Genomic DNA, 24331 nt, shown 5'->3' with positions numbered 1-24331 from the left:
TTCTTGCAGTGATGTATATTTTTATATATATAGCTCCCAAATATAAAAATAACTCAAATAGCATAAGGTCCTCCGAGTGTTTGAATGCACTGAGGAGGAAAGAATAAGGAAAGGAAAGAATGTAACCGCCTCTCATGTAAGTATTCCAGTAACAAAATACTCTTCAGATACTTCAGTCCATCCTGTTTGTAGTATTCTGTTTAAATGTTCTAAGTCCCTTTTCCAGCAAAAGAGCACTGGAGACATATTTTCAGCCCAAATTGGATTTGTAGGCTACACAAGTGCTCTTTTATAAGTGGGTGCATTTGTGGTTAAATATTTTAGCCAAGAATTAAATTCATAATTATGCTAGTAGAAAGTCATTATAAGACTACATTTTGTAGGTAATGTTTTGTGTTTCTGTTATACAGATGTTTTGCATTGTGGTGAGAAGTTGAAGTAGGTAACTTAATATATGAAAAAGAAGGTGAAGAAAAATCAATGGAGAACTTATTCAGTAGTGTGTAACCTGGCATCTTTTTAAAGGCCAGTTGATTAGAAGTTGCAAATGGTTACTTTGTTTGTTTTTTTGTGGTTTGTTTTTTGTTCAGTTGGAGTTTGTCCCTTAAAAATGGGACTTAAAAGTCATGCTCCTTATGTTGAAGCATACAGCAGAGATTAAGTTCTGCTGTATTTTGGCAGTTCATTAGATTCGGTGGTGTCAATTTAGGTTGTGAGTTTTTTTGTTTCAGTATGTTTAAATGTAGAAATTTTTTTGTTAAGCTGAGGATAACTTAAAATTGCTTCAGTGGATGAGTTTAAAATTAAACAGAGAGGATATCCAGAGATTAACTTCTAGAATGGTTAGAACTTTGTTCTGGCAATCTTCATCACAGGATTACATATTAGAAGTTTGATATTACTCCAGGGACTGGTGGGGTTGCAGGTGTCTGCTTCCATTGTCATTCTAATTATGAAGCAGAGACGTAGTTTTGCACTCAGATTCTAGCATAAGACTTTTATATATTGCCAGAAATTTGTACTCTTAGATGATTTTAAATCTTCCTTTCACAATCAATTACGGAGTATGATTACAGGGATCAATAGTTAGAAAATTGCTGATGAATGTATTATCCCAGCGCTAGCACACTTTTTTAAACGGGATCACTTTGTTAGCAAATGTAATACAGCACCAAAGTTAAATTCTCTTTTATAAATGCTGTTATATCTGGAATTGTAACCAACTTAGTTAATGGGTAATGAGATACAATCAGGAAGGCATTTAGGATGCAGAAGGCATTTTGAGATTTGCCAAGAAAGCAATTTCAGAAAGAAGGAAAGTTACACTTCCTCCACACAGTCAAGGTTTTTCCTTTGTGTGCTTCTGTTTTTAGTGGAGACTTCAGATGTAATTTCTGCATTGTATCTTATATGAAATTTCTGCATTGTATCTTATGTGAGGAGGCTTTGGCTGGTGATAACAGATTTTAATACACATGCTCTTCTGAGTACACCTAGGAAAAAGTACAAATCAACTGCACCACATAAATTACCAAAGAGAGAAAAAAGATTGCATAGAGCATTGACCTATTTTGGTTTGCCACAGGAAGGTAATTCCAATCAATGGTATGTATGACTAGGAAGCTCCAGAAACAACTGTACAGTTAGGAGCAGTGTATTCATACTAGGTAATGTAGATGTCTCCATCAGCAGTAAAAATAAAAATTCATTTCCAAAGAAACCTGTTTTCCATTCTTCTCTTTATCATAGTTATTCTTCTTCCTTTAAATCCTCCACTTAAAAATAAGATCAAACACAGTGTTTGCGTTTTCTTCTCATTTCCTAACTGTTTTCTTGTTTGACAGCATTTGTGTAAAAAGTCCTTTTCAAGTAGTAAATTAATTTGGATAGAAGGCTTCCCACCTGAATTCATTACATGCTGGCAGTTTAGATAAATGGATATTATGGTCTCAGCATATTTCGGCCCAGCACCACTGTGCCTATTTGCAAATGTCTAAGAAAGTGATAATATTCCTATCAGTTTCAGACTGCTAAAGAAAAAAAAATGGGGTAGAATTTCTTATTTATATTTATAGGATGCCTGTGGGGAAGACAGCAATGCTGTATACGGCAGTTTGTGTGGACATGTGGTGCTAAACATATATTAAAAAAAGATAACAGACCTTTTGACGTTTCTTTGTAGAAATATGGAAGAAAAGCCAGAGTAGATCAGTAATTGACAGTTATGCAGGAGATGCATTTCCAGATTTCTTTCTGAAGAAATATTTCACAAACTTACAATTCCTTTCAAAGTCGGTAATCCATCTTTAATTATTTTGTTGATTTCATAGTTGTATTTTACAAGGTTGATGTAATGTCTGCTTCCTGCCAACATTTGATACGGACAATCCACTTTGTCACTGCTTTGATGAAACGGCAGGCTGCTTGTAGTTGCAGTACTTTTTTTTTCAGGGTGTGTGTGTTTGTGTGTGTGAACTGAGCATGGGTAAAGCCTTATCAGTTGCTGAACGCCACAGCTTAACAGCAAGATCTGTGGGGAGCTGCCAGTTTGTACCACAGACAGAATGGGGAGCATGTTCAGTGCAGTTCAGTGGACGGGTGTTTACATGTACCCAGTTCTGTACAGCGGTTTCTTATATTTGTACTTTTTTGAGTGTGCCTTTATTGCCACACATACATTATTTTGCTACCAGGTGTCCATTTAAAAGGGCTTTGGAGTTCCAGGCAGTAATTGGGACTGCTGGAGTGCACGATTCCTCTCTTTGGGGTCAGGAAGCCCACGCTGTGCTGTGGATGTTGCAGTGGTGGCACCCAGCCACCCTGGTGTCAGGGGGATGGGGGACATGAGGGGCTTCTGCTCGCTCAGCAAAGTCAGTGGCTGCACAGAATGTGCTTTGGTATTGTCTGACATGGATCCATCCAAAGGTTATCTCCTTTGCAAGCATCTCCTTGGCATGACATACCTTCAAGCAAGTGTGCAATCCTAGCTGGGGTTGTTTAGGTTTAGTTACACATAAATGACTAAGTAGCTTCTTGCATCTGTTAGCACTACAGGTTGCCTTTAGACAGGTTCCTGTGAGTTAACAGCAAGGAGAGGAAGAGAGTGTAACTTTATCTCCATGGAAGCTGGGCAGTGAGGGTGTTCTGGCTTCAGAGTAGCTTAAGCGATTTTAAATATTTTTCCCCCCTGATGAATGCAGTACATGGATAGGGATATTTAGGCCAATTGCAATGGAGGAGTTTAGGTTACTATGCAAAGCAGTATTTATTAATAACATTTGCATATTGAAATAAAAAGTGTGATGCAATTAATATTGCCTGCACTGAGGATTAGCCTGATCTCTGAGGGGAAAAACATTCCAAGACTGCACACCCGTGCACACACACACTCGCACACACACACACACACGCACACACGCAGATTCAAGTGGCAAAATCTTTCTCTCTGCAGAGGGCCCTTTTCTTAAACCCTTCTTCTTTTCCAAAGAGGCAAGTCAGTGAAGTAGATAAGTAGTGACAAAGTATTTCTGCAATGTGTGAGGAAGCAAGTGGGTATAAAGGTTTTGTAAACTCATTGCAAGGAATAGAAAATCAATGTGCCTACTTTATTGTATTACACAGAAGTATTTCAGTGAATGCCCTGGCCAACAAAGTATACTATAGAAGTGCCAAATACATTTAGAAATAATGTGCTCTTGCTCTTAGGGTCATTGGAATTCAGGTTGCACAACATTGAATACTGTGGATGGCATTTGGCTATTCCAGTGGAGGATCCTAGTTTCTTGTTTAAAAAAAAAATCCTTTTCTGGTGTTTACATCTTGAGTGTTGATTCAGTTTGGATTATATTTCTTTCATGATGAAGTATGTATAAACATTTTAAAAAGGTGTGGCACAGTCAAGTGTTTTCATTATTTGTGTGATAGGTTTGAACATCTATTCCAAAGTATCAGTAGGCACCTGCAGAAGCAAAAGTGGGTTTGTAGCACCTGAACACATTCCGATTTGTGCAATTAAAGCAGTTTACAGAGCAAGGAAGAAAAGAATATCACATACTGAGGTTTGATGTCTTTTTCACAGAGCACAAAAGAGTTTTGATTCTTTCACTTCAAGTTTAGCCTAACTATTGTGTAGGGGAGGAGGTTTAATGAGTCATTGTTTAACTTTGATACTGCCAAGTATTTGACCATTAAATAGTCTGAAATGTGTACATAGCACTTCGATGACAGACCCTTATTTAACAGTGATTAATTGGCATTGAATAGTTATTTAATTACTTCGGAAGAAATCTAACAACAGTGTGTGTTCTGATTAAGTTATTTGATGTAAAAACAAACATAAGACTGCTGAAGAGAGCACGTCCCCTTTTGCAGCTTGCTACTCACACTACACACTGCATGGAAGCCTGAGTGATTGAAGTAGCAGATACTATTCACCAGTGTGGATGCTGTTGTAACATTGGCATATTTAATCCTTGATTTCTTAAAAGACTTTTTTTTGTTTGTGATTTGGTGAAATTTGACTTAAAAGTTTTAGATGTAGTATTTTCTTTTTGCTTTTGTAGCCCCTTGCTGGGATAAGTAAAGGATGTAGGTATTAAAGGAGCTTAAATTTTTTTGTGAATTGGATATACTAGACTGATCTAAGAATTATTGTTTCTTGGCATGTATACGTATCTCAGAGATGCTTACTTAAGGAGTTTGGGGTTTTTGGAAATATGAACTATGGTGGCACGGTTATGTTGATAGTCTGTAAGTTTAGGAAAGAAGAATTTATAGGTTTTGGAGAGAAAATATAATTTTCAGGGTGTGGGGGCAGGTAAGTTGTGCAGCTCCTGCACTTCTTGAACAGCAGGTGCAGCAGTTTCCATAGTCTGAAGAAGCATTCTCAAAAGTTAGGTTTGCACATTCTGGAAGAATCTGTAGTCATAACTGTAAGCATTTTGAGTCCTGACTCCAAATAGGTACTTTAACTTTTAAATCTGGGATGTTTTCTCTTGCATGCTTAATTCTGCATAAGCAAGTCACTGGTTTACTTTGCTTCCAGTAAGTGGAAATAGTTGTTTCTTCATACCTTGTGAAATAGACCTCTTGTACTTGTAGACATCCTTATAAATGAAGCAATTGCTTTGAATGCAATACTGTAATGGCTGTGGGGCATCTTGTGGATAATTCCAAAGCATAACACTTCTGCTTGAAGGTGCATTGCTGTCCCTGCCACATGGTGAAGGAACTTGCTTTAGTGAGTTACTGTACCTTCCTTCTCTGTGGGACATGCTGTATAAAGTGCCGGTTTAGTTACATCCATGTGAACAGGATCTGAAATGCATCTCCAGACTTGTATTTTCTCTTCTACTGTCTCTGAGGCAGTAGAATTGCAAACAGCAGTGACAAAAATAAAGCTAAGGCTTGTGGGTTTGTTACTTTCCTTTAGCTGTAGAAAAGCATTAATGGTCACCAGATAAACAGGAAAGAAGGGAGATACAGACCTCTTAGCAATAAGCAAAAGATTTTCCTGGTCTTAATGACTTCAGGTGTCATTTTCCAGAATTTCTATGTGCTAACACTAAATAGACTACTTTTTCAGAAATTTGAGAACTCAAAAACAGTGAAGCTCTGCTATCAGAGATTCACTTTAATGTTTATTTGGGAAACAACTGATTCATATTGCCACTGTTTAATTGTCTTAGGTGGCCTGTGAAAGATTCCAGTTTTCAAGGTTTGTCTTTTTCATATACCATTTCTTTTGCTCACTCAAATTTTAGTCAGTGTCATTTTACAGAATTGCTGTATTTACATTTTAAAGAGGATTAGGCAGATTAAAAGATGTTTTCATGTTTTGTTGATAACATCAGATTAATTTCCACTTTCCTAGTGGCAGCTCACAGAACTGTCAAAATAGAGGCTGTAGAAACATTGTTATCCTTAACAATTCCATAAGGCAGATGTAAAAAAAAATGCAGTTTTGGCAATTAGCAGCGTGATTACCTCTGGGAACTGAAGGGGTTGGTGGTAACATGGAAGAGACAGTGAAACCAGGGATTGCTGGGGACAGCCTGGCTGAGATGAGTTTTCTGTCATGACCACATTGCTCAGAGAACATCACAGGAAGAGGAGGAGAGCCACAGCCACTCTGAATGTGCAGGCATTGCTCCGTGGCTGGAGGTGCCAGCCTGGGGCTGACCTTGCTGTGGCCACGGAAGAGGAGCCAGCCTGAGTGACCCTGCTGCCTCCTGGCAGTGGCACGTGGGGTGGCCTGTGTGTGCAATGGCTTCTTACATAAGTCTGAAACCACTACAAGTCAAACTTACTTGGGGTTAAAAGGCAAAAAGGTGATTCTTAGGCTGAGTTAAGGTGGGGTTTGCTCTCTGTGGGAACAATCCTTTGCCCTTGTGTGCAGCTCCTCCTTGGTGGGCCCCACAGCTTTTCATGGAGGGTCTTAGCATTGTCACCTCTCCTTGCTGTGCTCCTTGCTCTGTAAAATAAAGTGAAGTTACTCAGAAGACAAGTGACAAAGCTATGAACAGATTTCTAATATCCTGAGCCCAATCTGTTGTTCCACCTAGTTTTTATTATCTGCCCTTCCTGGACATGCAGCTAAGGAAACCTCTGTCGACAGGAAGCATTTAACTTCTTCAAATGATTTTCTTTTTGCCAGTGAAGACTTGGTTTATGTGAAAATAACCTAGAATGTGATGTTTAAGGATATTAAGAAGCCTTAGTGTCAGCATGCATGCAGCATCTGCTTGATCACTCTTCTGTGACCAGTCTCCATCAAAGAAAATCATGGCAAAAAGAGAGGGTTTTTTTTTAATTGCCTTGGATTTTCTTCTGATGTATCTACCCTGATACAAATAAAAGGGAACATCCTCTCATGCTATTCCTAGTAGAAAAAGATGAAGGAAATTTTTCTGAGTCTTGTGCTGCTGTACACTCTTCCTCTCTGTGTGCAAAGCCGAAAAACAGGATGAATTCAGCTGTTGGCTGCCTGCAGTAAACTGCCTTGGGTAGAGAAGTACTGCAGAACAAGCTCTTTGCCACCAGTGTCTCTCTTCAGAGCAATGTCCTAGACCTGAGGAGAAAATGTTTTCTGTATTGTTTGGTGTGGAACATAAATTCCCTTAAAAAAAAAATGAATGAAAAAGAGCTGTGAGGAGAGAACTAGCTCGATGGTTGCTACAGAAGTTCCTTCAGTATCTCTTATCTCTAAATTACGTTGCCAGGGCACTGTGTGGAAACTTTAAACTTGCTTTCAGTTTAATGAGCTGCTTTGAAAGGAAGAAAAAAAAAGTCTTTTGTTGCCAGTGCAGTGAATATGTTTGTACCAGTTAAAATATAATTGAATCAAGATATATGCAGATAACAAAGCAATGTGAATGCATGTATGGGCATCACACACCTTAGAAATAGCCAGATTCCCACTCCTGGTTTCGTTTCTTTCCTGGTGAGTAGAGATACTGATTAATAGAGAAAGATACTAATCCACTTATGGGTGGCAGCTCTGTGACTTTAATTATGAAAGAAGTCTTGATATAACTGACTTTTTTCAGTCAAGTAGAACTTTGGAAAATAGAGAAATGTAAATGCTTCACTGACAGCAGATTAAAAATCGTTTTATTAGCTTTAATAAAGATCAGTATTGTCAAGGTTTTCAATAAGTATAAATGTAAGGCTGCATGAATGCAAATCTATCTCAGATTTTATTTTAGAAACGCCTGCCATTTGAATCCATGTATAATGCTGAGGGGTGAGAACAGAAATGCTGAAAAAGATCAGTTAGATCAGCTATGATCTATCTAAGACATGCATGCACTAGTGAGTTTCAGTCAAGGATAGGAGCAGATTCCAGCTGATGTTGCTTGATGAAACTTGCATTAAGTTGTCTGACCTGTAAACCTTTACCTGCCCGTGTTAAGCATATAAAGCATGTGTGTTTCACCTGTTAAATTATGTTGAATATTATCTTCAAAGCCCATTTAATTTTTTTTTTCTAGCTGTTTAAGGGAAGGTTTTATATTTGGGTAGTAGGCATTTGTAAAAAAATTCTTCTTCTTCAAAATATATTGCAGGAGACTCCCTTCATGGCGGTTTCCAAAAATGTCTTTTTGTTTTTAAAGTCCAGCTGTTTCCTTTTAATTGTTTTTGAAGTGGTAAAACATGGATCTTTTTAGGAATTATATTTACTTCCCTTTTGTTTTTCTTCTCGACCCTGTTTCTATAGGAAGAATCTTAAATCGTTTCTCCAAAGATATTGGCCACTTGGATGACTTACTTCCATTGACCTTCTTGGACTTTGTGCAGGTAATTCAGTCAGAGACTTCTGCACTGCATTTTGCATTTAGATTCCTGTGTGCTTTGCTGAAGATCAGCTATTTGTCACAGATGTAGCTGAGTCGAAGGAAAGTACTTGTTTGTGAAAGAAAGGTGCGGTTCAAATTTAACGTGTCAGTAAAAAGCTAACATGAGTAATAACTGCTAGGTAGGAGTGGCTATACACAGCTTGCTATTATGTCAAGATTTCAGCTCATAGCAGCTACATGCTTGGTAAATTGCTCCAGATTTGCCTCCAAGCAATCTGGCAAGCTTATTGCTGTTATAAGAAATATGTCCATAGTAAAGAAACAATCAGCTCACATGAAAAGATAGCACAGATTAACCTAATTACATGTCTACTTCCACAAAGAATCAAATGCTTACCACACCATTTCGGATTAAAATAGGTGTGGCTATTTACAAAGAAAAGATTAGTAGTAATAGGGTGAATATAATAGCCTTAATAGGAACAAGTGAAATAAGTTGCTGCAGAAAAGAAAGATGGACAAAGCATTGAGATTTTGATAATGATGAAATGATAAAGGATTATACATGACATCAAGGTAATTTTTTCTGTTGCAGTTGCTATTAATCTTTCTCGTAAAAAATTGCAGGAGGATAAATCTGAAAAAGAATGATCGTACTGTATGAAAATAACATGAATCAAAGAATACAGAGAATTGTGGAGGCTAGATAAAAAAAGACTTAGTGGATTATCTGGATCCACTTAGTGGATCACACCTGTCATGCTGAGGTCAGGAATGTTTCTTAAGGTGCTATTGCTAGCTTTGCTTTGTCTCTTAAAGATAACTTATTCAGGATCTAAACGCTGTTTTGCCTTATTTAAAAATTAACCAAAGACATTTCAGGTTGAACAGTTTAATCATGTTGTTCTTGCTGAACTCTTGAAAACAGGAAAAAATTATTCCAAGGGGTAGAAACACCTAGTAAGTTAAAGTGGTTTTTGTAGTTTAGTGACGTAGCTGAAATTGAGGTGTATGTTTTGTTTTTCAGATTTTTACAGTGCCACTTTAAAGTATCATTTTTGGGAAGAAAGGAACGTAGTGTAGTTTACCTATCAATTACAGTAATGGGGTTTTTTTTTGTGAGTGAGGGAGTTGCTTACAGTGAATATTAGGATTTTTAATTCATGGTCACTTAATTTAATTTTAATTAATTTAAATTCTTCTTGAAAGTACAGTATGTTTTTTTCTATAAAAACAATTAATTTTTTGCTATTTGTAGAGTTTCTAAGTCTTCTTCATTCTTGTTAACTGTATTATTAGACAGAATATCTTTATTTCATCTGGCTTGAAACTATACATATGTGCCTTTCTTTTGGACTGGAAGTTCAGTTTGTCCTGCAGTCCTTATCCTCTTCTCTTAGCATAAGGTTTGCATCCCCAAAGCCAAACCCATCTGTCCTGCCCAGCGTGCTGCTTGTCCATTGGGCCAGAGGGGTTCACATGTGCATCAGTGTGTCTGTCCCCTTTACAGCAGACTGCACTGTGTGTGTGTTCACACTGTGTACTGTTCATGGCCAGAGCATCCTCTGGGTCCTGTGATCCTGAGATAAAATGATTAACCATTTTCTTCAGTTCTGTGCATTTACAATAGTAATGTGAGGGTTGTGTTGCAAGACAACATGGTGGTTTTATAGCAAGAAGCCGAGTGGGTGTTTTGCACGCCCTGGCATGTGGTTTAAAGGCATGTGGTGTTGTCTGAGGATGCAGAATTTGCTGGGAAAATGTTACAGAAGTCTGCAAAAGCAGAGGGAGCCACAATTGGTGTGATCTTGTCCATACTTCCTTTTGGGAGCAGACCCCGAAGCAAACTGTCTTGAGAATTGCAGTGTCTTACTTTTGACAGAACAAACTGATCTGCTTCAAAAGAAGGCTGAGAGAGTGTCTACCCTGTGAGCATGGCACATGGTACAGAGTGTACAGAGAGAAACATCTACCAGCACATTGGAAAACCTAGTCAGTGAGCAGTGTATAGATCCTTCAGGCAGTGTGTGCTTTCCAAAACTGAACTGGTCTGGAATGAAACAGCGAAGGCTGCTTCTCTAGATGTGATTGTTTTCTTCTTTCAAGCTCCTACTGTAAACCACGTTTGGTAAACATTTTCCTTCATCTTGATTAATTTATGTGGGGTTTTTTTAATTGGCTATTGAATTATTTTTCAAATTCTGGAGTTTGTTTTTTAAGTGAAAAGTTTCTGCTTTCCAAAAAACAAAGTAGATTTTACAAGTCCAGTAGAGTACTAAAAAGACACTATGGTTCAAAGCTTGCCTTCTCTATTTGGCATCAGAAAAGAAAATTTAGGATCTTAGTGTTGATTAATAATGCACTGCTATCCATAAGAAAAAAATACTTGGCAGGTTTTCTAAAATTTACTTTTCTTGATCAGCAGGCTTCTTGCTTAGTGGTTGCTTTTGAAATTCAAGAGCAAATATGTATTTATTTCTGATGAAGCAGAGATTTTTACAAAGGATAAATGCTATCAATAATGATAGAGATCTTTTGTCACTTGTTTTGTTTGCAGGTGTCTTTTATAACACTTCTCATAATCCCTTCAGGAAGAAATATTTTCTCCTTTCTAAAAACAGTATTAGCTGGATATAAAAGCCCTGATCCCTGCCATTATTGTTGATTCTTTGAGAGACATTTCCCAACATTCATTGTTTAAATGGTTGTCAGGAGGAATCAAGTGAAACTTAATAAACAATGCAGTAACTGGTTCATCTTACTTTGTGTGTAGAAGCTTTTCTTGAGCGGATTTGCATTGAAGATGTGGTCGTTTTTCAGAGTTATTGCTGGGATCATTGTGGAGCATTCCAGCCTTTTACTGTATTGGCAAGTGAGTGTGTAATTTCAGCACAAATAAATACAATTTATTTTGTGATTGGACACACAATCACAATTTACAGTGATTGGACACTCAAAAGCTACAGTATGAGCCAATTTAAATACCGATAAATAAATAATTAACTGCCACCTTCTAGTTTCAAGAATTTTGTCATTATACAAAATACAGATGTTTAAGCAGTGTTAAAAATTGATAATATTCTTTTTGGAGTAGGTAATAAGATTTATACACTGCACTACAGCCATAATGAGCATAACTAGTCTAGACAGGTAAACTGGATGAAAATTAATTCTTTGAATAGGAAGAGTTTAATTTTTTACATTTTCCATTGAGTTAAGGAAAATAAAGACTCTCTTCCAGACAATGCATAGTCTCTGTACACTTTGTGGTTAATGCAAAGTTGAAAGTTATGTGGCAAGCACAAAATGCATGATGAATCTTGTGTTTTCTTTTGAAAATCTGGTTAGATTTTATAAAAATGGCTTTGCAATATCTCCCAAAGTGGCTACTCACATTGCATTTAAATTTTTCTGCCTTCTTTTCATTCTTTGGTTTGAAGTGCACCAAAATATAGCACACCTGTCTTGAGAGATTGAAGGTAAGAGAAGCAGTCCTCACTGGAAGGCAGTAAATTTTTTCTTCTTATGAATTTTACAGCATATGAGGCATCTCATGTTAGTGCAGCTGACTGTGTTTTGTGGAAATTACTGCTGTATCCACAAGGTTTATGAATTAAAAATAAGTCTCTTTTATGAGAACATGTTTATGGCTATGTTTGACTACATGGCTGGAACAGAATGCTGTGGGTAGATGTGAATTAGAAAAATTGAGAAGAAAACCAAAGGTTAAGTTAGCTGTTTCAGCTAAAATATCTTTAATGGTGTGTTTAGCGTCCCGGTTGAAGCTCATTTAAGTAAAAAAATCCTTCAAAATCTGCAGTCTAATCCTGTCTTTCTTCTGTAATGAATTCTGGCTGATCATAAGGTTCTGTACCAGTTCTCCTGAAAAAGTAAACTAGAAAGCAATTCTATGTTCAGCATGACACTTGTTATTTCTACTAAATATGGCATTAAATTTGTTTGTAAAATCAAGTAGTAATCAATGTTGTAGGTTGACTAAGATAGTCAAAAAGCTGAATTAACTTGTTTGGTGAAGATGGTGGGATTTTGGCTTTTTTTTTGGTGAGCTTACATATTTTTAATTATTGTTATCCTCTTTAGCCTCTGTCTGTCTGCATCTCGTTCTCTTTTTCTTAACTGGAGTTACGTGGTTTTGGCAGCTCCTCTCCAGCTAAGTTATCTCATCAGGTAAAGGACAACTTGTGTGAAGGTCATTACAGTGCTTTAAAACTTTCTAAGAGGATCTAAACACCTACTTTATTTAGATATAAATGTCCTGCCTTAACCTCTGTGGGAGTATGAGGTTCTGTGGATGTGGAGTTCACTGTTAGGTGCAGGGTCTGTGGTGTAAAATCAGAGGCTCACAGGATGCTTTGGGTTGGAGAGGAGCTCAAAGACCATCCAGTTCCAAACCCCTGCCAGGGACAGGGACACCTTTTACTAGACCAGGCTGCTCAAAGCCTCATCCAACCTGGCGTTGAACACTTCCAAGGATGGGGCATCCACAGCTTCTCTGGGCAATGTTTAGCTCAATGCAGCGCTAATAAAACACAATGCACTAATTGGAGAAAAGGTCAGCCAAGAAATAGAATAAATTTTTGAGGGGGTATTAGGAATTGAAATTAATGAGAGGGTATTAGGAGTTAAGCATCCTATATATTTAATAGTGGTTTATGCACATTAGCCCAGATATTGCTAAGTGGCCAGTATTTTGAATGCTGTCATTTTGAGACCTCATCAAAGGCTGAATCATATTCTGACACAAGATAGATCTGCAGAGGCTTAACATCTGTAAACTCTGATCTCAGACTTTGCCAGATGAGTACCCACACTGATAAACTACTGCTTGGAAATTATGTCTGTAAACTGATTGAGTACATAGGACAGTGAAATATATTTTGGACTTCCTGTTGGTTTTGTAAATTATTCTGGTAAATTTTAAAGGGATGATTTTCTCTGTAGTTTCTTGCCCTTGTAATTTTTCAGTGATCTTATTACTTGTTAACAGAGTTGATTTTCTGCTTTAGTTTCAAGTGAATTTGAGTAATTAATGTGATGGCCCCTTCATTTTGATTTCTTACCCTATGTTAGATTGAGGGGAGGGGTAAAAAAATCATGATCTGTTTTGTTTCTGGAGGACACTGTGAACATGTGAACTATCTGCAGCTGCCCTTGAAAAAGGGCAGTGATTTATTGAGGAAAACTGAATTGCAAAACCTTTTTCCTCCCCAAAATCAACAGCTTGACTGAGTTTAAATAACTGACTTTTCATATCCTTTCATTACACACAAAGACCTAATCCTGAGACTACTTGAGCCACCAATGTAGGCTGTGGCTGAGACCACCACTGAATGTGCCATTCCCTTCTCACTACACACAAAACACATTGACTGCAGCTTTATGGAGTGAAAATAGTGAAGAAAAGGAAAATGTGAAGGAGGTGTCCACAGTCATTTCTTAAAAAAAAAAAGAGAAAGGGGAGAAGAAAAAGCTGCTGCATCTGGATATTAGGAACAAAAAGTGCCTCAGACTGGAATAATAGCTTGGGTCACTTGCTTTCGTATGTGCACAAGAGTGGAACTGCCGTTCCTTGTTTCAGTACCACTGACCCCTGCATTTTATTGTGTGAGGATGTCAGGGAAAGTGTGTAGAAGGAATTTGAGGATCTTTTAGTTTAACAATGACGTTGTTATTTTGTGCTCTCTGTGCGAGGTGGGATTCCTGAGGAGTTTGTTGCGTTGTTTTTTTCCAGTTTAGCTGAGTTTAGTCTGTATGCATGTGTGAGTCTTGGGAGGCATTTTTATTCATTAAAGAATAATTCTTTCTGTGTGTTTGCATGTGTGTATTCAAAATATGGTCAGCAGTGTGTTGTCCCCTCAGTACTGGGATCTGTGTTAAATGTCAGTATACTCTGCTGAGCCTGGTGCATTGTGAAGACCTGTGACTACCTTGGATACTTTTAGCTTCCCTTCTGCTGAATCAGGGTAGTTTTGCTGTGCTGAGGTTTAGATGAAAAAAAAATAAAGAAACACAAAAAACAGTTGCTTGGTAACACTTGCCAACTGAAACCTTACAAGACTTTTTCTTGCTGTACCTTCCCAAGATGCATATTAAGGGCATCTGGTTACTGCACAATGAAAGACCAGTTAAAACCTAAGAAAAAAGTAATAGGGGTATATATTTTTTCACTGGTAACTTTTGAGCTCTAGTTTCAGAAAAGGTTAAAATTATCATTGCAATAAGATCCTTTTTTTTTTTTTTTTATTTAACCCCACTGTCTTGTTAAAAACAAGCAAGCAAACAAATAAAAGAGATGGGAAGTAGTGCAGGAAGAGGAGGCTTGGGTTGCATTTGTGTCCCCAAGACCAACATGCAGAAGCTGTGAGTTTAGCACAGACACTTGTCTAAATAATGCAGTTTTTTATTGACCTTTTCTTCTCTGTCCTTGAATGTCTTGATTGTTAAATCTCAGTAGCCAATTAGTCTTGTTGATGGTGACCAGCAGTGGGAGATAATCTATGCCAAAGCTATTGCTGTTCTTTATTTTGTACCTGTCATCACATTCCTTTGAATGGAAGGGTGAGTATCTTGCATCCTACAGACTGAATATTTACTCAGATTGGTGGTGTGTGTACAGAATAAAATATGTGAAATCTGGAGTCACTGCTAGTGGGTGAATTCCTGTTTACATATGGACCTCAGTTTTCCAGGGAAAGCTATGGTCTGTTCTCACTATAGTGGCTGTGTATCCCCAGCCTATGCCTTTGCCTCACCCCTCCCTTTTTTTTTTTAATTTTTTCTCCTACTTATGTTCATTTGTAGAATTTTTTTAATAATAGATATGCATTCAATTGTCAGCACATTAGTGTCGAGGCAGCAGAGATCACTACTGTAACAAAACTTAATTTGTGTAGGAACATAATGTAAATGCTTTAATATTTTATGGTGTTTATTTACTTGGTATTAATAAAATTTGAAAGTGCAACACTTTATCTGGCACGAGAAGGAAGGTAAAATAATCCTGAACCTGTGGTGTCTTTACCTTCTTGTCCTCTTGCCTCCTTTACTGCTTTTCTTGTTTTTCTTAAGTAATTTCCTTTTAGCTTTTGCACTTCTGCATTTATGTGGTAAAAATAGGTCAAAGTTTTGTACTGGGCTCCTTTCATTTTCTCATTTGTGGAATACAAGTGGTTTGAATATAGTGCTCTGAAAAATAGTTTTCAATTAGTGGAATTCTGTCTTTTTCTAGAGCATTGTGAGGTGCAGTCTTTATCCTAATTCATTTAACATTTGAGCAGATTGAGGTTTAATGTTACTTGTTCTTGCAGTATTTTGATAGTTAGAACCTGTAAATACAAAATTACAGTCAGGTTTAAATAATCCCTTCTCCAAATGGGCTTCTGTGTTTTCTTTATCAGATTATTTTCTATATATTTTCAGATAATAGAATGTAGGATAGTTGTGTGGCAGTCCAGTGATGTTCCCCCTGTTCTGTGTGGTTTGGAAATTTCCCCGCTTTGGTTAAGGTGGAATTTGTAAAAGTTTCAGAAAGAGATTCTGTTCATTTGGGGATGTTCATATCTATTGGAAGGTATTTTCTCATTTGCTTTTCTTTTAATGAAAGAATGCAAAGAAGTTTTCTCTAAGTGTATTTATGTATGCAACTGAAATTATTTTCTGTAGTTTTCTCCTTTTCTTTTTTGTCTTTCTTTGTGTATATACTACTGCTGTTTTTAGAGCTAGAGTGGGAATTCTTATTCTTATTTTATAGGTATTTTATATGTATTTTATAGGTTATAGGTTTTTACAGGTTTATTAGTATTTCCCTGACTTTGTAAGCATTATCACAACCTATCATTTCTGTGTCTCAGACTGGTGATTAGTTTTAAGACTTCTGAAAATCATTAACATTTCTAACACTTTGCAGTAGCCAGAAATATTTTAATTCTGCTGTCAGTCACAGAGTGTAACAATCCTGTTCCAAATGGTAATAAGTACAAATCTTCTACATTGCCTTTAACTACTGATATACTATAGATAGGACAATGTCTGCTTACAAACAAATTAGGATTTCACTGTTCGGCAAAAGGATTGGAGATTTCACTTTTGATTCAAGAAGGAAGGAGAAACTTGGAGGTAATTTGAATTACTGAGCCACATTTGTGTGTGTGTTAAATCATTGTGCATATTTATGCCCAAAACAAACATGTAGGACAAGGAATTATCTTTAGCAAAAATAAAGCCTTCATCTCACAGAAATGTTCTGCCAGGGTGATGTGTGCATCTGCACAATATAAGAACTTTTTTCTTGCTGTAGCTGATACTGTGGCTACTTGGTGAACTGTACAGCTGATTTGAAAATTCCAGATGAGTTTGTTTGTCAAAAGGTAGAGGAGACTGCAGTGTGGGCAGTTCTATATGACAAAAGATGAGAGTTCAGGTGGTAACTGAATGTCTTATGTCTTTTTATTACATCTTTTTATTACATCTACATTAAAGGACATTTTTGTACTGTTTAAAATAAATTGATTCATTTGGATTGTACTCGTGAAATACAAAAGTCTGTGTATTTAGGCTCTTTCAAGGGCTTAATAATGTCTATTCCTGCACAGTAGAAGAATAGGATGCTGAGCTATTTCATTTTCTTTCACAATCACATCCCTAAATAATTTTCTTAATGGTTTTTAAAATCAGTCTAATGTTTAAATAACAGAGCTCTCTTGCTATGAATGTCACTCATATGCTAAAATAAAGGGCCTAGGTCTTCTTGTAAAACTGCTGGGTTTGGTAGTTGGTTCAGTTGTCCAGCCTTCTGTCAATCTCAACATAATACTTCAAAAAACAATTTTTCAATTTTCCCACTAATAGTGTGTATTTTGGGATCAGATCAAACTTAACTATCAGTTACTTTCATAAGTGTGCCCTTGTTGATGGTTTGTGATAAATAAACCTTCTGAAAAACCTTCCTGATGGTTTGCTGCATATTTGTAACACATAAAGAATGAGCACACACTTATGACTGTAAATGATGTTTATTCTCTGCCAAGGAATTTCTCATTGCTCACTGGGTTCTGGACATGCACAGAGCAGCTGGACTGGGTGAAACCTGCTGGTGGTGGAGTGAGGCTGGTGCTGATTAGTTTAAATCTGCTGAAAGCATCAGACCACTGTTAAACTTTTTGGAGATGGGTGATCACTAGATACCATGTAGTACTGAAAAATTATGAGTCAGGAGTTTGTTTTGAACAGGAAAGTAGTATTTTATAGCCCTATCAAAGTGGCAAAGCTCTGGGGAAGTTAAGTGGAAAAATGTCAGGGACAGGTTAGAAAGCATTTTTTGCCTATCTCCTGTGAAAGAGTGTGTGATCTGAGGGAAAAAGAAGGTAGTTTTATTTCTTAGGATAGCTGATACTGTAGTCCTTAAGATTTTTCATAGTTTTCATTTAACTGTGGCAGAGAGGCTGTTGTGGTGTTTACGGAAATATGAGTAGTTTTTCATTCCACCTAAAAATAAATACATGAATAGTGTCTTTCTAAATAGCAAGAACAACAATAAAATGCTTAAAAGCTTGTAGTTGCTGTAAGGCAGAAGAGCTGTGTTACTGAGGAATTGATACTCTCTTTAACAGAAGAGCCCACAGTTTAAAGTAGCACAAAGCTTTTAAAGTTGTAGAAAGACCCAGAATTAACTTCTGGTGAAAGTTAGACTTGGCTGAGCAGAAAAGGTCATGCAGTTGAAAATGAGGTATTCTTGAGGGGGGTGCACAGGTGCTCTGGCATTATGGCCATGAAGGACAAGGGAGCTGAGGCAGGAAAGTACAGGGCTCAAAAACAAAGTTTGCAAAGCTGTGACATATGGGGTGGCAGTGCCTGTGATAAGCAGAGTTTTGCTAAACATTTTAAAGAACTGAAAAAAAAAAAAAAGTGCATTACATGGGTGAAAAGGTGCTAACATCATTGTTAGCTCAGAGGAATTCCTCACAGGAAGAGGGGGCAGTATTTCAGCAAGTCAATGAATGGACTAGACCATAAGAGCATGAACTAATGCCATCAGTGGTCTGTCTAATACACTGGTCTAACACAGTGGTTTTTCTCCAGCAGCAGCAATAGGAGATGCTGTTTGTGGAGGGCATGAGCTGCTTTTTGTTATCCTTTCCCTGTTTAGTACCCCAGCACTCACAGTTTTGTACTCATGGTGTCAAACAGCCTAACTTTTCCCAGCCTAACTTTTCCCAGTCCTTCTACTGTGCATGTTTTGCATTATTTTGTGTTGGCCTGTAAGATCTGCCTCCTGCATCCTAATAGCCTGAAAACTGAAAGCCAGTGAGATTTTTTTGGGGTTTTTCTTGTTTTCATTCTATGTAAATGTTCTCCGTAATTTTCACTGAAATAACATCTGCTTTCAAAAGGGTATTTTGAGTGGGATAAAACTAAGACAAAAATCAGTGAATCAGCCTCTGCTGGTAAAGTGCTAAACATGTGAATAAGGACAAAATGGAAAATACAACACTTGTAGCAGTACTAAGGAGTAAAATACCCTTTGTTGAATCAGATATTTTGATTTCATAAGGCTCTGTGCTCATTAGCGCTGTCTTGGGCTTTTGTAGCTGGGGAAACATCATGGAAATTACTCCTAAGAGGTAGGAGGGGAGCAAAAATCATCAAATCATTCTTCATTTTCCTTTAAAAATGTCAGTTACTCAACAGCAAGGACTGACAGAGGAGATGCAAAAATGCATTTTTCTGGGAATCTTAAAAGCAAATGCAACAGCCAACGAAGCGACCACACTTGGCAATGGGGGTGGATGTTGGAGGCACAATGCCTCTAAATTAATATGATTGAAAATGGATGCTTTCTGCTACCTGAGGAGTAACTCTGGAAATGTTGGGTGATACCAGACATTTTTCTGTAGTGTTTCAGGCAGGTTCTGGCAAGAGCTGTCAAGAAAGCAAAGCATGTATGTGTGCGTGTGCTACACTCACTGATTAATGCTGTTTCCTCAAGCTACCATGTAAAGTTGTGCTCGACATCTGAGGTGTTTCACAGGAAGAAAAATTGTATTTTTCATGGTATGAAGATCCCTGTAGTTTATGTGAAGAGTTCTTATGTGTGCACTTTTTGTCCCTTGGGAAAAGAGCAATATAAGAATATAGTCAAGGGCTATTCGCAGGAGAAGTGACAAACAGCACTGTTGAACAGCAAAAGCATATTAACTTTTATATTATTCATATGAGGAAATCACAGTAAAGTTATAACTAACTCCTTGACTTCAGGAAAACCTCTCACTTTTCCATAGATCCTCATTGCAAAGTTGTGACTTGCTGCCCAAATCACTGAGAACACTTCTGTGCAGATGTGCTTAGGGGGCACAAGGGGCAGTAAACAAGGAGCACTTCAGAATATCGAAGATCCTGTTCAAGATTCTGCTGCTTATAAATACAGAAATATATTGTCCACAGCCATTTACAAGAATGGCTATTGGCACTGTCATTTTGTGCATGACAGTATTGGTTTCCCTGTACAGTGGGTATGAGCAGGAGCTGCATGCCTAAGTAGAGGCTGTAGCTTTGGCTCTGATAAAAGCCAAAGCTACAACCATGGAAAGCCTGTATTAGCTGGAAGTAACTTACTACCATGGCCTAAGATCCCTGGCAAAAAAACTTCTTTCATGATGGAAGATAGTTCATTTTTAGAAAGAAGATAACCTCTGTATGTTGTAGGAATCTAGTGCAGAGTTTTAAGGGATGAGTGTTTCAAGTGTCTGTCAGAATCACAAATTCAGAGCTTGGTTATGTGTCTGTTTCTAAAGTATGGTATCTGGAAGTCTCAGACCGTGTACAGACTGATTTCTGAAAACTGCTGTGACAGTCAAGTTCTACATGAGACAGTTCAACCTCTTGGCCCAGGGTGCCCAGAGAATCTATTTCTATCCCTTCTTGTAGGGTAAGAGTTTTCTGATGATAGGATACTGTTTGAGTATGAGAGTGGTGGTGGTGGTGCCAATGTATTAAAGAAAACACCCTTTTTTATTACAAGGTCACATGTTAAAGAACAATTGCACACAGTTTGCTGTGACCTCAAACAAATATTAAGGCTTCTCACTTAATGACAAAATGCATGCCAAGTCAAATGAATGAGCATGTTGGTGGCATAGAAAACATTTGCCCTGAGGAGCTCAGTATATGCTTGTTCACTTGGAAAAACAGTGATCCAGAAGAACTGTCTTGTAGAGAAGAGAACAAATAGGAGGTGCTAGCATTAAGGTTGTGATTGGAAACTTTGTATACATTTCTGGCAGATGTATTCAGCCTATTTGCAGTGACGTACTGAGTTAGTTCAGTAACCCCTTGTTGACTAATTGCAAATAGCAGGATTGAGAAGAGATGAGAACGTCTCGCAGGACATAAGATGAACTTGCTCTTTTTGGAGCTTTTAGAGCTGGCAGTATTTAGTTCTTATGTTCTTCATTCAATTTATCTGAAATTATAATTTTCATTTCTTATCCAGCTGTGTCTTTTTTCCCCTTTTCAGTGCATTGGTTGTCATGGTCTTTAAATTCCATATTTTCTCAAGGATGCACATTTTCCTGAAGCTGAATTAACACTGATTGAGAGCTGTCATTCCTGTCAAAGATTGCTATCTTTGGTTGCTTCGGAAAAGGACATTGTCAGAGATACCACCTAAATATTGTATATCCCGTGTGTTCTCCTGTACTTCATTGCATTTTTGCTGTAGACAAATGTGTTCCTGACAGTTTGGTGCAAGTAATAGTATAAACAACCATATATACTTATTTTTAACCTGTTCCAAAAGAAAACCCATAAATTTTATTTAAAAAGTAGTTTGAAGACAAACTCACCTCAACTCAGCTGCTTTAAGTGAGTAAAATGAAGTAGAATTGTTTAGGTGCTAGTTTTTCTTTGGATGTTTCCTGTGGCTTTTTGTAATAAAGGGGAAAAATGCAGAAAATCTACACTGTGGTTCTGGGTGGAACTGGCTTGAGTAGAGTGTTTATCACTCTGATCTTCTCATTGCAATGTCATCTTCCCAGGGAAACTTGTCTTCTGGTGTCCCAGTGTAACCAGCCACCTGTGCAGTTTTTCTTTAACAGAGATGCAGGTCATTCAGTCCAGACAGTCTGGTTTGAAAAAGTCTGTTTGAAGGGGGAAAAAAAAAGCATTCAAGGATAAAGAAAATGTCAGAACTGGATTAAGGATTGATTGTACATGCAGTTATTTGGCAGAGTCAACAAGGAAATAATTTCTGTTAGGGGTAGGGGAGAAGGAGGAGGAAGGGTAATGCCAAGCAAGTATGAACAGAGTGGGGTTTTGTAGTTTCTTGACATAGCTTTACTTCAGACAGCACAGCCTGACTGAGAGTGCCTAAAGTTAATGCAGTGAAGGTTCAAACTAAAGTTGAGGACATGTGCCTTTGCTGTTATTAAATTAGTATGGCTTTGTGGCAGTTCCATGGGCTAATATAATCCTTGGGAGTGTATATTGGGGCCCAGGGAGTAGCATTTCGGAATTGGGGCTGAGTAGGTGTTCTTGGCTTCTGCTTAAATATTGGTAAAAGCAGTCCTGGAGTGCTGCAGTTCTTGCATGGGATTTGACTGTAGATTCGGTCATCAAAATTGAGCCTTGATGGGCTTTAGATATTTACTGTGCTGTAGTCAGAGGGCATCAAGTAAATACAGTTAGTGGATTGTAGCAACATACTAAACCACAGGGTCTTTAGGTATGCACCTAAAGGTTAGAGGAAGTTACTACCATCCTTGGACATGTTTAAAGGATGCACAGACCATGCTTAAGGACCTGGTGTAGTAGGGGACTTGGTAGTGCTGCATTGAGGATTGGACTCTGTGATCTTAGTGTCTTTTCCAATCTAAACAATTTTACTATTCTGTTCATCACTTCTAAACTGTTCAACTAGGACAGAAGTTTCGCTATGTAAGCCACATCTGGACTCCCACAAAGAGGTTTCCAAGTCTTGAATCCCATCCCCTGGGGTCGTCTCATTGATGGGTGATCCTGCCAGGTCAACAACTGCACGTCCAGAATAGTGTGGTTCCTGTGGTAGTAGGTCCTATACCATGTTTTTCTGCTCTGTAGTTGTGGTACAGAAATACCTGCTACTCCTAGATCAAGACCTGTTTGAGATAGAAACTCCAGAATACCACTCTCAGCACCTGTAAGAATAATGGAGAAGTAGGTCATCAGATGGTGAAGGGAAAGCATGTTTCACAAGTGAACGTGCTGATCAGAGCATTCATTTCCCCAGAGGGTTATAGTTGGGTATGCCTGCTGCAGTAAAAGAGGAGATTTTTAAGCAAAAAAAAGCCACAATAAATGGAGTGACTGACCAAATCATGAGGGAAATCTCTCAGGACTCTTGTAAGCAAGAGGATAACTCCCAACAGAAACAATATGTGCTTTTCTGTACTCTAGGTATAGACTGTGTGCTGGCTGTGTGTGGGAGATTCATCTTTCTCCAGGGAAATGGAAGCAAATTTGAAAGTCGACGTTGGTCACCATGTCTGCATTTGGAAGTGATGGTCTTTTCCTGAAACTATCCAGGTCTTTTTTTGTCTTGGTAGCCAGTGCGTCTGTTCCTTTTGTGCAAGGTGGCCTTTTGTGCAGATAGCTGTAAAATGTAATTCATCAGCTCCTGTGTTTTTGTTTTGGTTGCTTTTCTTCTTTTTTCAGTTTAATTATTACTTTCTACACAGTCATTACATTTTGAAAGTTAAAATTAAGAAATACATTAAAAGGTGCTGGGTTTGTAGACCATATTTCTTTTATGTAGGACAATCTTGGACTTTTGATGCAACTTTCCATTGTAAGCTGATTGTTCCATGGGAAGTCTAGATACCCAGTCCTGAGTGTTTCTTGCTGTTTGTCTCCAGAGAGGAGACACCAGACACTCATGTCACCATTATTGTCACCCTGCTGATTATCTTGGGTCCTGCAGCCTGCACACAGTGAAGCTGGTAGAAGCTGGGGCGGTTTCCAGCTGCAAAGGTTGGTTGTCTCTTGTGAAATTCAGGAGCTAGAACCTTTGCCTTACCTCACACAGTGACTACATGATTACAGTCTGCAAATGGTTGTGTCTGGCTTTCAGACTACTTCATTAAGAGTTAATTTATATGCAAGTTTGGTTTCCAAAAAAAAGAACACACATGACTGATCCACCCTATCATAAATTTTTATAATGATAAGGTGGTGCAGGCTCATCTAAAATTCCTTCCAAAGGCGGTGTCAGATTTTTACTTTAGTCATCCTAACCATCTTTTCCTTCCCTGTATTTCTGCCATAGCAAGGCTTTGTTTACACGAGCTGGATCTTAATAGTTCTACTCCCACTCCCACCCCCACTGGCACTTTGCAACATATTGTAGATTATCATCACTAAACTTCAGTTTGGCATCTTTGTTTTTTATTAAGAGGCATTTGTTTTCCTCAGAATCCTTTTCCTTGAAGCAGCACTCCTCAACATTTGACTTCATATTTGCGGTTGATGTTACGAACAGACTGTGTACTTCAGAAACAGCTTTTTTGTGACTGTCTAGGAAGGGATGGAGAGAGAAGGCAGCAGATGTATTGGGCAGTTTCAGGAGTGAGTTTGGAACAGGAAGGAAGAAATGGACTTCAGTCTCTGCTGATAAGGATGGAGGTGAGGGAACCTTTAAAAACTTGCCAGTGTGTGGATGGCTGGCAGACTTGGCAGAGATAATGAGCATTACTGAGAAAAACTGAGATCTAGAACAGGAGAAGATTTAGGAAGTAGGAGGTCAGGAATCTTTATGTCCTTTCTCCTTACTCTACGATAAAAAGGAAATACGTTTACAGGGCTCTAAAGAATGCCAGAAAAGTAGAAGGTAAAGAAGGGCTGATGGCAGTGCTGGTGAGGAGCCCAGGGTGCTTTGTTGTGCTTTGTGCTGACGCAGCCATGTGCATAATTGATCCAGGTGAAACAACGTGCACTCTCATTGCCACCTTGCCTCCTCCTGATGAAATCTAGGTAAAATGTTTGTC

At 38.0% G+C, this 24331-nt stretch overlaps 1 protein-coding gene across 2 annotated transcripts in view; it reads left to right on the top strand.

Moving 5' to 3' along the window:
• The window catches only part of ABCC4 (ATP binding cassette subfamily C member 4), a 141720-nt gene that overhangs the window by 68400 nt on the left and 48989 nt on the right, over positions 1–24331 (top strand). For both annotated transcript variants that reach the window (XM_054272042.1, XM_054272041.1), the window contains exon 20: positions 8219–8298. In XM_054272042.1, the coding sequence (XP_054128017.1) occupies positions 8219–8298 (80 nt within the window). The remainder of the gene's footprint in view (positions 1–8218; positions 8299–24331) is intronic.

The sequence above is a fragment of the Melozone crissalis genome, unplaced genomic scaffold, assembly GCF_028551555.1.
Source record: "Melozone crissalis strain CALT ecotype California unplaced genomic scaffold, PUWL_Pcris_2 ptg000013l_1, whole genome shotgun sequence".
NCBI classification, from domain to species: domain Eukaryota; kingdom Metazoa; phylum Chordata; class Aves; order Passeriformes; family Passerellidae; genus Melozone; species Melozone crissalis.
The sequence above is the reverse complement of the archived record's forward strand: the minus strand, read 5'-3'. Positions and strand labels throughout refer to the sequence as shown.